This window comes from Podarcis vaucheri (assembly GCF_965113315.1).
Source record: "Podarcis vaucheri genome assembly, chromosome: 1".
NCBI classification, from domain to species: domain Eukaryota; kingdom Metazoa; phylum Chordata; class Lepidosauria; order Squamata; family Lacertidae; genus Podarcis; species Podarcis vaucheri.
Window position 1 is genome coordinate 120,463,118 of NC_138759.1, and position 14,454 is coordinate 120,477,571.

The 14,454-nt window shown below is 46.2% G+C and overlaps 1 protein-coding gene across 1 annotated transcript in view; it reads right to left on the minus strand.

The window, feature by feature from the left end:
- The window catches only part of ITGA6 (integrin subunit alpha 6), a 70,918-nt gene extending 57,080 nt beyond the window's left edge, over positions 1-13,838 (minus strand). The window contains exon 1 of the mRNA XM_082215798.1: positions 13,133-13,838. Coding sequence (XP_082071924.1) covers positions 13,133-13,287 — 155 coding nt within the window. The 5' untranslated portion in view covers positions 13,288-13,838. The remainder of the gene's footprint in view (positions 1-13,132) is intronic.
- Positions 13,839-14,454: the final 616 nt, after the last annotated feature.

A 14,454-nucleotide genomic window follows, 5' to 3' on the forward strand; every position in this document is an offset into this window, starting at 1 on the left:
TCCTACCCAGTGCTGAGCGAGCACATTTATTCATTATTTTCCGCCGATCAGAGTCGAACACTCACAAGATGACTCACCAAAACCAAATATACCAAAAGGGGAAGGACTATAGGTCAGTGATAGGGCAGATGGTTCATGTAGAAGCCCCCACCCCCACCCCAGTTTAATCCTCAGCATCTCCAGGTAGGGGCAGGGAATGTCTCCAGCCTCGACACTTGCTCCCTGAGCTAGATGGAGCCAATGGTCTGATTCAGTGTAAAGCAGTTTTCTATACTTTGAGGCCGAATAATCCAAAACTCCAGCTGCGGAGCAGTGAGGATGATCAACTGCTGCACCCAAAACTCCACCAGCTCATGCTGGCCAGGGTGGAAAATTGGAGGGAGGGTTGATGTTGTTGTGCGATTCATTTATCTATTTTTGCTGCACCAGCTCCAGGCCTGATGATTGGGCCTCTCAGTGGATCCATGGGCCTTTGGATGCAATATCAGTATGAAGAAGCATGGCGTCACGTTTCTGAATCATGATCAGTGCATATTCGGTAAAGTCTTGCTAATCTATACAGACTTCCACCAAGCTCCTCTTTACTCTTGCAGGAGGCCTTGTGTCTCATTTCCCCCTCTATGTGTTTTATTTATTGTGAAGATCCAATTGCCTGGCAAGAAACAGGTGGGGTTGGTTCCCAGATTGAAAGCTCATGCCAAATACAGAAGCCAGCTGTCACTTGAATTAAACCCCCACGGTAGAACTGGACTCTGACATCTTGACGCAACTCTTTTTTAAAACAAATAAATAATGTCACTTTTCAAAAGCCACAAATGAGCTCTGAGGATTGCTACACCCGCTCATCCTGATAGGTGAAACAAATGCCTCTACCCTTATCAAGTCTCTCTTACTCAATGAGGTTGTGGTGTATAGAGATGAAATTAGGAAGAGCGATTGATCCTTTCCAAAAACAAAAATAAAATGGGGGGAAAGCTAGGGTGTGAATGGAAGACTGTACAGGTCAAGCACAGCTGGGAGCCTGAAATACAATTTTCTTCGAATGAAAGCTCTCAAGGTCACAAAATCAAATTAATCCCGAAACACCAATCCTATTCTCTTGTTAACATTGCTAAAAGATTCTCAGATTCTGCCTGAGTCTGTGACTATAGATGGCTCCTTGCATTATTTTATTCTGTTTGTAAGTCACCTTGGGGACCATAGATGGAAAAATGGAGTTTAAATCTTTTAAGTAAGTGAACAAAATAAAGTGGATTAGAATCACTACACATTTAATTAAGGTATGCTCAAGTTCACTTAAACTCAAAATAGTTACAACCCAGTAGCATGCTTTACAGCACAATTCTGTGCACATGTACTTGGAAGTAAGACCTACTGATTTTAATGGAACTTGACTCCAAGTAAGTGTGTTTAGGATTGCAGCCATATGCCACACTTTATTTTCCACAAGCAAGATGGATGAACTGCAGCAAACACTGTTTTCTTTTCATCTGACTTTCAACTTATGAAAGGATTTTCCCAAATACCTGTATTCATTACTACTTTATTCAGGATACATGGATCAGAATTATCCTCCCAGTTGTGCACATTGGTTATATTTGTCACACAACCCATGCTTCCTATCTTTTTTAAAAAACAAACAAACATCTATACATACTTGCAGAAACATCTGAGTCGTAGAAAAAGTAAGCTGATAAATACAAACAAAAATAAAAATCAATTTGTAACACAAAGTAAAAGATATATGGTTGAATATGTAGTTGCTATTCCATTATATTATAAAGTCAATTTTTCAAAAAGCTTACAGGCAATGACCGTTTTAGGCGCATCCAATATGTGTGCAACTGCACACATGCGCATTACACCGAACCCAGAAGTGACCTGAAAATGTCACAAAAAGTAGAGTTTGGATTTGATATCCCACTTTATCACTCTGTGAGGTGAGTGGGGCTGAGAGACTTCAGAGAAGTGTGACTAGACCAGGGTCACCCAGCAGCTGCATGTGGAGGAGCGGAGACGCGAACCCGGTTCACCAGATTACGAGTCTATTGCTCTTAACCACTACACCACAGAACAGGCGGTTTGCAGGTTTTTTTCAATGGGCGTTTCAATTCTACTGCACCAGTGCACAGTGCCTCAGAATGCAAATCAACCGCTGCCTGTATTTGGTGTTTAGTAGCCGGTCTTTTATACAACACCACACTTTTTATACACACTTTAAAAGATTCATGTATGTGTTAAGACTACTCAACCTGTGTGAAGATAAAGCTAATCTATGAGCAGAGAAGCTAATCTGTTTTTTAAGAAATCTCATGACCTCCCCTAACGGGCCAGTACTTCAGAGCTGTGAGAACTCACTTAAGTGTTTATGAGTAGAAGTTAAAATATACAGAAGCACAAGAAACAAAATTATCTTTTGGTATGCCCACGCACATGACACAACTGCACCATGGACACACAGCAAACTACTGAACATCTGTAAATGTTTTAAGGACATAAGAAAAACGTGTTGGATCAGGCCAAAGCCCTTTCTAGTCCAGTATCCTCTTCACACAGTGGCCTACGCAAAGCCTGCATTTAGGGCCCAACTCAAGTGCAATATTTGTGATTCCCAACAACTGGAATTCATTTTCTTAGAAACAAAATCTGCTTGTGTGGCGCAGTCACATCACACAAGGCCACAAATGTGCCGTTTCAACTTTCGCCCTGGCCATATTCTTGTGCCTCCATGACTGCCTTCCCCTCCCCCACCGAGTCACCTATGACAAATTTCCAGCTGCCTCACAGGTCTTATTTTTCAGCTACAAAAGATAATTGGGGAGGTGGGCGTGATGGCTGTTTTTTTTTGAAGAGCAAAGAGATATTTGATACACATTCTACTCTCTCCTGCCCGCTCTCCAGATTTTGCAGGTGCAAGAGCGACTTCTGCTCTTTTGCATATCTGGAAAAACACAAGCGTCGTGAAGTACTAACGCACAAATCTTGCCCACAATTAGAAATGTATGCTAAAGACAAATCTGACCATGGGAGAGATCTGTGCATCACCAGAGCATGTACTGAATTTTCTTCAGTTATACAGAGGGGGGAAATGATTCCTGACCAAAAAACAACCACCGCCATACAGATTAACCCAAATAATGCCCCCTATATTGTTCTTCAGACCACAGAGTTGTTAGGTGGAGTTGTCAGACCAAGCTAGCTGTTTTTAACAGGAAACAAAGAAACCACCAGTTTATCTACCGGTAATTCAGCATATGCACATTTGCTGCGTATAGGAACTCTTTTAGGGCAGGGTGTGCAAGCAATCCGTTTGCAAACAATTCATTGCTCTTATAAATCAACTGAAGTCCCCGTATGTTAACTAGTGCTTTACACACATAGCACTTAAATCGCTGCACACCAAACATTGCTTCCCATACACACTAACACACACACACACACTTTTTAACAGCCCCACTCCAAACTTTCTGTGGGACTTGCACGGGATTTGCAAACAACAAGTCACAAGGAAACAAATGGAGGTGACAGAGCAGCTGAACTAGACAGATTGCACCTTAAACTTGTGTTTACATTTGGTACTTTTTTTAGATTAACAAACATTTCCACTCATTCCAGCAAGGGCCTTGTGGAGAACACTGCAGTGTGTCACAGAGTTAATCCTGATTCTCTTGAAGGAGAAAGGGATAATGTCGCTAACATTTGGTGTGTCTATGAGGAGAAGCGACTGGGTGTTAAGATTTGGATGGGGGGAAACACATTGTTGTGAATACAAGCCCTTAAGTTCTCTCAACCTTGAGTAAATCACTATCTCCTTGCCTTCCTTACTTCACAGGGCGGTCGTGAGGACACGATGTAACCTGCTTGTTGCCCCTTGACAGCAATAAGAATGCTGAATAGACAAAATAAAAAAATTCCTTCCAGTAGCACCTTAAAGACCAACTAAGTTAGTTCTTGGTATGAGCTTTCGTGTGCATGCACACTTCTTCAGATACACATGCTGAATAGAGATTTTGATTTCAAACCATCACCCAAATGTTCGTCTTCAGGCCACTGGTTTGTGTTTGTTGCCAGTTCGTTTCTGGGCACAATTTAAGGTGCTCACATTAGTGTTTAAATGATTCTCACGCCAAATGCACTATCAGATATCAAGGAAATAAACAACTATCTGACTTTTAGAAGACATCTGAAGGCAACCCTGTTCCGGGAATTTTTTTAATGTCTAATGCACCAGGAAACAATAATATTTGGGAGACACTAGCCAATATATATTCCTGACTACCAAGATTGCACAAGATTCCTATCAACTGGCAAACAATTTCTGATATTTTGTTTCGAAGTAGTAATATTAATACTTAATATCTGTATAGCATTGCCACACTCAGCAAGGACAAGTCTAGCTTTCAGGACCGGTGTGGTGTCGTGGTTAGAGTGACCATATTCGCACAATACATTTGAAGCAGTATAATACCACTTTAAACAGTCATGGCTTCCCCCAAAGAATTCTGGGAGTGGTAGTTTGTTACAGATGTTAAGAGTTGTGAGGAAACTTCTATTCCCGCCACAGAACTCCCTGTGAATAGCACCCGATTGTTAAACCACTCCGGAATTGCTACTGTGTGTGTGGAATAGCGGTCACCTAACAACAACTCCCATAATGTTTTTGGACACTGGTGGAGGAACAGGGGTGCGGGGGGAGCGTACCGCCCCTGGTGGCACGATCCCAGTGGGATGCCATTGCAGCTGCCTCCCCCGCACAGGGTGCCACGCCACCGGGATGTGTGCCACGCCACTGGGATGTGTGCCAGCCACGACCTCACCTGCTCTCCCCCCCAAAAAAAGCTTGAAGCTCCACCACTGCTTTTGGGGAAGCCAAGACTGTGAAAGGTAAAGGGAACCCTGACCATTAGGTCCAGTCACGGATGACTCTGGGGTTGCGGTGCTCATCTTGCTTTACTGGCCGAGGGAGCCGGCATACAGCTTCCGGGTCATGTGGCCAGCATGACTAAGCCGCTTCTGATGAACCAGAGCAGAGCACGGAAACGCCGTTTACCTTCCCGCTGGAGTGGTACCTATTTATCTACTTGCACTTTTACGTGCTTTCGAACTGCTAGGTTGGCAGGAGCAGGGACTGAGCAACGGGAGCTCACCCCATCTTATACTGCCTCAAATGTATCGTGTGCATGTGACTGGTGCCACATTAGGACCGAGAAAGCCTAGGTTCAATCCCGCACTCATCTACAAAGCTCGCCAGATCAACCTGGGTCAATCTACCTCTCAGGGTGGTTGTGATAATAAAATATGGGTGGCTCATTGGGAAGAACCATGGCTATACAAGGCCTTGGGTTTCTTCTAGGAAAGGTGAGATAAAGATGTAAAGTAAGAAACAAAAGCGAATGTGGCTTCCCAGCTCCCTATCAACACAAGAGACGAGCATATATATATATTTCTAAGTCCATGTAGACCTCACCTCAACTCACCTGATGCACATCCTGGGTTGAACTTGCTATTCCAAAGAAAGTTTCACATGTCTTTAATATGGAAACGTTCCATTATTGAGTGAGCTACAATTGGATAGAGGGATAATTTGGCATGCATTTAAGAACATATTTATCACAGCCCCCATTTTTGCATTTCATTTCCCTTCCTTATAATGTCTAGCCTTCCACAACTATGGGTGTATAAATATCCCTGCCAGCTTAAGATAGCACTTCTTCTATTTGAGGAAGTGAAAACATTCCTCTTCAACCAGGCCTTGGGCTGATTAACACTCGATGTCCTTTTAAATGTGTTGGTGGGAGGCAGGGATTATGGGCTTGGTTTGTTCTTGTTTCTATTATGCATTTTGTATTTTTATGCCGTGAACCTGCCCCGAGATCTTCGGATGAAGGGGCAATATACAAATTTAATTAGATATTTTTTCTGCGGTTGTCAGAACTATATGGATCTTGAAACCAGCTTGCATTAGGCAAATTAATGAAGGAGAAAAGACTACAAGCTGCAATGGCTACTATGCTCTACTCTTCACTGTCAGAGCCAGTGTGCCTCTGAATACCAGTTGCTGTTCAAGTTTTTTTGTTTGTTTAATAAAGTTTATATACCAGTTGATTGTAAAAATAAAATAAAATCCTCAAGACAGTTAAAAGTTGGAAGAGAACTCACATGCTCTAGGCCTGGGCAATATATTGATATATTGTCCAAAACTAGTTTGAAGTCCCTATCGTGATAGCGGTTTCATAACTTTTGACCTGGCAATATATTGCAAATTGTGATATGTGTGTGTGTGTATACTATGCAACCGGAGAAGGAACTGGCAAGCCACTCCAGTATTTTGCGAAGAAAACTCCATGGACATAAAAAAGGAGAAGCTTTGAGAAGAAGTGAGAGTTTCCAAGGCATGCTCTGGTTCATGGGGTCACAGAGAGTCGGACACAACAAAGACAACTAAACAACAAAATACTATGCAAAAATCAGAAAGTGGGGAAAACCATGAAGCCAGCCTGTGCCTCTACATTGCTCCATCCTTATTTCACACATCGCAATATATCATTATATAGCGATGTCTAGCTGCTGATATATCGTGACGTTGAAAAGCAGATTGCCCAACCATGTTGTGCTCACGTCTTGCTTGTAGGCTTCCCATAGGAACGGCCTCAGCCCAGTATACCTGAAGAAACGTCTCCACCCCCATCGTTCAGCCCAGACACTAAGGTCCAGCTCTGAGGGCCTTCTGGCGGTTCCATCACTGAGAAAAGTGAGGTTACGGTGAACCAGGCAGAGGGCCTTCTTGGTACTGGCGACCGCCCTGTGGAATGCCCTCCTATCAGATGTCAAGGAAATAAACAACTATCTGACTTTTAGAAGACATCTGAAGGTGGTTCTGTTTAAAAAGGTTAAGGAACCCCTGACCATTAGGTCCAGTCGTGGCCAACTCTGGGGTTGCGGCGCTCATCTCGCTTTACTGGCCGAGGGAGCCGGCGTGCAGCTTCCGGGTCATGTGCCAGCATGACTAAGCCGCTTCTGGCGAACCAGAGCAGCACATGGAAACGCCAGTCCTGTTTAGGGACGTTTTTAATGTTTGATGTTTTTCCTATTCTGTTGGGTGGCTGGGGAAACCCAGCCAGAAGGGCAGGGTATGTATGTACAGTGGTACTTCTGGTAACGTACTTAATTCGTTCTGGAAGTCTGTTCTTAACCTGAAACTGTTCTTAACCTGAAGCACCACTTTAGCTAATGGGGCCTCCCGCTGCCGCCACGCGATTTCTGTTCTCATTCTGAAGCGAAGTTCTTAACCCAAGGTACTATTTCTGGATTAGCGGAGTCTGTAACCTGAAGCGTATGTAACCTGAGTTACCACTGTATGTATAAATAATAATAATAATAATAATAATAATAATAATAATAATAATTACTACTACTATAGGCATCTGGTTGGCTACCATGAGAATACGATGCTTTGGTTTGAACAGGTCACCTTTGGTTTGATCCAGGAGGGCTCTTATGTTCTTAAAGTCTCCAAGAGCCCCTGTAAATATATCTGATGTCCTTTGCCTGAGATTCATCGACTTTCATTTTATAAACAGTAATACAGCCTTACGCCCCAATCCTAAACATTTATTTAACTGGATATGACTTCCAAATAGGTGTGTTAAGGGCTGCAATCTTATATTAAACGTGTGTGTTTCTACACTCATAACTGGAGCCAAGCTTTTGTGAAGAACGCTTTTGATGCTATGTCTATTTCTACCCCTCAAAAAGTGAGAGAGCTCAACAAACAATGCACAGTCAAAAGGCAAGTTGATAAATGCTGGGTCGACGCCAGCAATGGCATAAGGCAGCCATGCCCAAAGGAAGCACATGTTCGTACTTGTGGCAGCTCACCCGAGCCTTGAGGGCAAAGAAAAGGGAGTTCTCCTCTTCCGTTCTGCTCCTCCAGAATGAAAAGAAGCTAATCTTTAATAGGAGGTGCAGTTTAAATATTGTTAAGTCCATTGCAAACACAGTTTTTCTTCACTTTAGGCTCCCCATTCCAATATATGCATTACTTTATTTCACATAAAATATTCAAGAGTTGAATGAGAGTTGTTTCATCTCAGTTCCTGGAACAAAACAAAGTTTTGCTGAAATGAAGTTCTCTAGCACAGTGCATAAGCCCTGTTGCATTTGATGGGACTTATTCCCAAGAATAAGGGAATAATAGAATAGGGACGCGGGTGGTGCTGTGGGTTAAACCACAGAGCCTAGGGCTTGCTGATCAGAAGGTCAGCAGTTCAAATCCCTGCAACGGGGTGAGCTCCTGTTGTTTGGTCCCAGCTCCTACCAACCTAGCAGTTCAAAAGCACGTCAAAGTTCAAGTAGATAAATAGGTACCGCTCCGGCGGGAAGGTAAATGGCGTTTCTGTGCGCTGCTCTGGCGCCAGAAGCGGCTTAGTCATGCTGGCCACATGACCTGGAAGCTGTCTGAGGACAAACACCGGCTCCCTCGGCCTATAGAGTGAGATGAGCGCACAACCCCAGAGTCGGTCACGACTGGACCTAATGGTCAGGGGTCCCTTTACCTTTACCTTATTCCCAAGAAATGTGAGTATAGGACTACAGACTTAGAGAATGAAGTTGAAATCCTATGCTCACTTACCTGGGAATAAACCCCGATGTGCTCAAAGGGACTTACTTCTGGGTAGACATGCACAGGATTGCACTGCTGAGAATATGAAATTTGTGGATTGAATTTTAGCTGTGCCATGAGCTCAGCAAGCGGCCGTAAGCAACACTCTCAGCCTTAACTGTACATCTACAATTAGGATAATGCTGGGTGATCATGCAAGTTTGGTGTAAGGAATACAAGATAACGTATGTAAAAACACGCCATTCTAAAGTGCTAAATCAGGCTTCCTCAACCTTGGCCCTCCAGATGTTTGGAGATGTCCCTGACCACTGGTCCTGCTTGCTAGGGATCATGGGAGTTGTAGGCCAAAAACATCTGGAGGACCGAAGTTGAGGAAGCCTGTGCTCAATGTATAAAAATGCTGCACTTGTGAAAATCTAGGGCTATATGTAAATTATTGAATGAGATGATCTTTGGGGTTTGCAGACTGCCCTGCTCTGAAGCCCTGACAATCAGCTGAGTTATAGCCACCCCTCAAATGCCAAGCACAGCCCTCTGCAAGCATTGACCAGCTGACAACCAGAATTTTACAATCAGCAGGGCTCTGCAAACCCCATTTTGGCCCAGCAGTATCTTCACCAGCCCCACACTATATAGAATCACAGAAACCAAGGGCCATCTAGTACAACCCCCTCCATTCATGTATCAAGTAAAAGACAAGTGGACATGGCTTCGCAAAACCAACTCACAGGCCAAATATTTGGCCCACAGACCAAAGGTTTCCCACCAGTTATTAACATGTTCAGGTTAAGAGGTGTTATATACAGCAATTCTGACCTCACCAATTATCTACGGATGAGCAAGCCACACAACACAGTTGCATTGATCTTAAAGGTGGCATCACTTCACCTGTTTCCCATGCTCTTTTATCAGGTTCTTCCCCAGCGCAAAATTGGTTATTTAGGCTTGACCAAAAGTGTGTCCTTCAAAAAATATACCCAGATGGTCCCTGCGCACAGCTTTCTCTTATGCCAAATTTTCAAGCAATGATACAATTTAAACTACGAGCGTTTTCGGTTTTTCAACCTGCACCTAGAATCACAGAATTGTAGAGTTGGAAGGGACCACAAGGGTCATCTAGTCCAACCCCCTGCCATGCATGAACCTTTTGCACCAAGTGGGGCTCAAACCCCAAACCCTGCGCTTAGGAGTCTCATGCTCTACCCCTTTACAGCTGATTCATCTGCAGCATACCCTCCAACATTTCTCCAATGAAAATAGGGGTATCCCATTCCATAATGATAATTTTACTATTTATACCCCACACTTCTTACTGGGTTGCCCCAGCCACTCTGGGCAGCTTCCAACACCTATAAAAACACAACAAAGCATTAAACATTGAACAAACCTCCCTATGCAGGATTGCCTTCAGACAGCTTGAGGGTCGGATAACTCCATACCCCACAACATTTCTCCAGTGAAAATAGGGACATCCTAAGGAAAAGGGGATCAAATCAGAAACAGGGGCAGCTTCTCTAAATCAGGGACGTCCCTGGAAAATAGGGGCACTTGGTAATAACTGAGTACTTTCATTGCTTTTCAATAATATTTGTGGATTCCTCTGCCCCCCCCCCCCGCTACGCCCATGGGCACAGGAGATGGGCAGGAAAGGGGGAGGAAATGAAGTGACAGGCAACAACTCCAAATGTGAACAAATCCTTACCTAGTTTGGAATGGGGCATCGGTTATTTTTATTTTTGGACTGCTCTTTTGTGCAAGCATGGTAGATCACAGGTGTTATGTGTACATGTAAACACATACCCATGAATCTCAGGTTTCCTTGCTTGGAGCAACACACACACACACACACTGCTGCTGTTTTGTGCAAATCTGGTAGATTAAGAAACTTGTATTTTTTTAATTAAAAAAACCCACACACTAAAGGTGTGTGCTCACAGGTATACAGATACCAGTGTGCATACCCATAATGACCTCCGGCAAGGCCAGCCTACCTATGAAGTGGTGTGAAGTAACTGCCTTAGGCAGCAGAAGCCCCCCAGGCAGCACCCTCAAAGGCGCCTCCTGCCATGGCCACACCTCTGCCAGAGAAGTGGTGCCAGGATAGGTGCTCATATCCTGCGAGATCTTATCAAAGTCTTGCAAGATGTTGAAGAGAGCAAAATATCTCAATGTGGGTGAGATCTTGCACGCTCTTTCAGGGAATCGGCGCCTAGGCCAACACTGCAGTGCTAGTACAGCTGCATCGCCACTGGCAGGTGGTACAGTGGTGGTGAGTGGAGGAAGAGGAGGAGTTTGGATTTGATATCCCGCTTTATCACTCCCCTTCAGGAGTCTCAAAGCGGCTAACATTCTCCTTTCCCTTCCTCCCCTACAACAAACACTCTGTGAGGTGAGTGGGGCTGAGACTTCAAAGAAGTGTGACTGGCTTGCTAGCTAGGGGAGGAGGTGTGTGATTCGTCAGCTGGAGTAGAATCAGAACAGGTGAGGGTCACATGCCTTGTCAAGCCCAGAAGGTATGGCAGGAAAGGCATCCTGGCCAGGCATCATGAGATTTGGGTGAGATCTTGCAAGTTCTTTCAGGGAATCAGCACCAATGCCAACACTGCTTCTCCACAAGGCGACACAGCTGGTGGCCTTGGTGGTGGTGGCTCCCATACCCTCCTACATTTATCCAATGAAAGTAGGGACGTCCCATTCCATAATGATAATTTTACTATTTATACCCCACACATCTTACTAGGTTGCCCCAGCCACTCTGGGCGGCTTCCAACATATATAAATACACAATAAAACATTTTTAAAACTTCCCTAAACAGGATTGCCTTTAGAGGGCTCAATTCTGCAATGAAATTAGGGTCAGCGGCCCTAAGGAAAAGTGGGACATTCCAGGATCAAGTCAGAAGCAGCTTCTCTAAATCAGAGACGTCCTTGGAGAATATGGACACTTGGAGGGTCTGCTGCAGCAATCTGCAGATAATCATGTTTAGTCACATGAACTTAAGGCAATTTCTGAAGATTAAATCTCTGTGTTAACAGGGAAGAGAAGGCCAGACTGTGGTTGTGCTTGTTTTTCTGAACCAGGTGGCAACCCAATTTAAAAGCCTCTCCCTCATTTAAGCGGCTTGTTTACTCCGTCCGTCCGCAAGAAGAGTTAAGGAAAAGTTGGGGACAAGCATATCTTGTGATTGTCATGAGAGACATGTATCTCAGCTGTGTGTTGGCATGACTGGGCAAAGCTTACACACCCACAAAATGCCAAAGGATTCTTTCCTCTTCAAAAAATGGCTCCGTTCAAATGCTGTTCAAACCAGGCATCCTGCCTTTTTCAACGTGCTTTCCTGAAGGGGAGCATATAAACACTTGCTTATTTTAGCACCGCCCTTCGGCGTTGCTGCTCAACCGACCTGAAAAGTTTGCATTCCCTGAGGGGGAAGGCCCTTTTGTTGCCCTACACCCCCGTCGGCATTCTTTGTTAGCAGTGATCAGGAATGCGCAAACACACTGGGGCAGGTTTTGTTTTGTTCCAAACCGAGCCTTTTCCGAGAATCTCGTTTGGCTTAATGGATCCCCAACTCTAGTTCTCCATCAGGTAGTGGATCCTGGAGCAACAACCCGGATCAGCCACTTTTTTTTTCCAAAACACCCAGTTCCCTTCCGACATTTTGATCAGTCCCTCTCGTTTTCTGCAGCAACTCTTGATTTCCCCCCCTATCATAACACAGCCCGCCATAACAGGTGGTTGCTGGGTCCTTCGATCCCCATTTTGGGTTTTAGCCAAAAATAACACACACACACACACACACACACACACCCATGCACAAAAAAACTCCATGCAAATCCGCGATCGGGGGTCGGTTGGGGAGAGGGAGGTATTTGCCACACACACACACACCGGCGGAAGTTGGTGTCCTTGGGAGCCTCACCCTGCCTGCTGGCTCCACACCTCCATCCCCCTGGTGGAGAAATCGCAAGGCGGGCACAGGCGGCGAACAAACTTCCGAATAAGCAGCGCCTCCGCTTCCCCAAAGCTGAGCGGATCGTGTGCAGCCCGGGTTCCATCCCCGACAGGACCCCAAGGAAGTGGGGAAAGCACAGAATCGCGGCTGGCAGCGACGGATCCTTTGATCCAAGCGAGCGCGCCGCTTCGCATGGCAGCCTGTGCGCGCGCGAGTGGGGTTGCTTCTGCCCGATCGCACCTGCGGGCCTTGCGCGCGCCGCGAGGGCGCAACACGTTTGCACCCCCCCCCCAAAAAAAAGAAGCAAGCAAACAACTTAAATCGACTTCGGAATCTGGCGATCAGCGCTTCAGCCCAGCCAAGAGACAAGACAGAGGATCCGCATTGAGGCTTCTCGGGAGCCAGAAACTGTTCCAGTCCAGTACGCGGCGCATCTAGGGCTAGGCAAGCCGAGGTACCCTATGGGGATTCCCCCCCCACACACAATTTACTCGCCCCTCTTCCAAAAAACCCAGATGCAGGCAACTTCTTCCCCCACCACGGACCCACTTACAGCCTCTTGTCCTCGGGCTGCAGCTGCCGGTGCATCGCCAAGGAGAAGCCGAAGAGGCTTCCGGAGTCCCCGCTCCACATGACCACGTTGCCCGTGTCCAGGTTGAAGGCGAGGACGAGCCCCGGCAGGAGGGACAGGTAGAGAAGCGGCGGCATGGGGCCGGGAGGGTGCGCCACGCGCGGCTGCAAATCCCAGGGAAGGGCTTGTCGCTGGATGGAGGGCGAGGAGGAAAATCCCAGGCTTCCTCGCCCGGCTTGGCTGCCCGCCTCGCTGCCACTCCGTGAATGAGCTCGTTGTTCTCTCCGGAGACTCGCTCGGGCTTTGCACCAAGTGACGAACAACAAGCGCGGAGCCCCGCCCCGTCTCTCCCCCCGAGCGCGCACGGCTGCCTTGCCGCGCTCTTGCCCTGCCCTGCCCTGCCCAGCCCAGCCCGGCCTGCCGGAACTCCGCTTTGCCTGTTGCCCAGAAAATCTGAGTCAAGGCGGCTGGAATCGCTCGGGCTGACCGCTCTCCAGGAACAGATTGGGGCGTGTTCATAAGAATCGCAGAGTTGGCACGGATCTCGAGGTTCATGTAGTCCAAACCCCTTGCTGCAAGGCAGGAATTCTGCCCACAGGACTCGAACCGCCAACTTTCTGGTTAACAGCCAGAGACTCACTGTTCTCCAGTGTTAGGATGCGGTCCAGCTTCACTGTTGTTAGTGTGTTGCTGTTGTTATTATTGTTATTATTTATTAAATTTATATATGCCACCATTCTTCCTTATGTGAGATCCCGCCCCCGCCCCCCCAAACCAGAGATGACAACTTTCTGGAACAGATGGTGGAACCCGGGTTGGCTTTCTGCCAAAATCTTTTCCATGCTAAACATACCCAGCTCCTTCAACAGTTCCTCATAAGGCTTGGTTTCCAGACCCTTGATCATCTTGGTTGCCCTCCTCTGCACACCTTCCAGCTTGTCAACATCCTTCCTAAATTGGGGTGCCCAGAATTGGACACAGTATTCCAGGTGTGGTCTGACCAAGGCAGAATAGAGTGGTCTAGGGCAGTGTTTTTCAACCACCGTTCCGCGTCACACTAGTGTGCCGCGAGATGTTGCCTGGTGTGCCGTGGGAAAAATTGAAAAATTCAAAAGATTTTTTTTTTTAAAAAAAGTCAAATTTTCGCCTACTAGGCGGGCGCCGGACTGTGTCCACCCTATTTTCCATCCGTCCTGGGTGGGGATCAGATCGGATGGGATCGGATGAGAGCGGACAGGCGGTCCACTCTCATCCGATTCCCCATAGAGAGCAGCGGGGCTCTGACATCTCTCTCTCCACACACA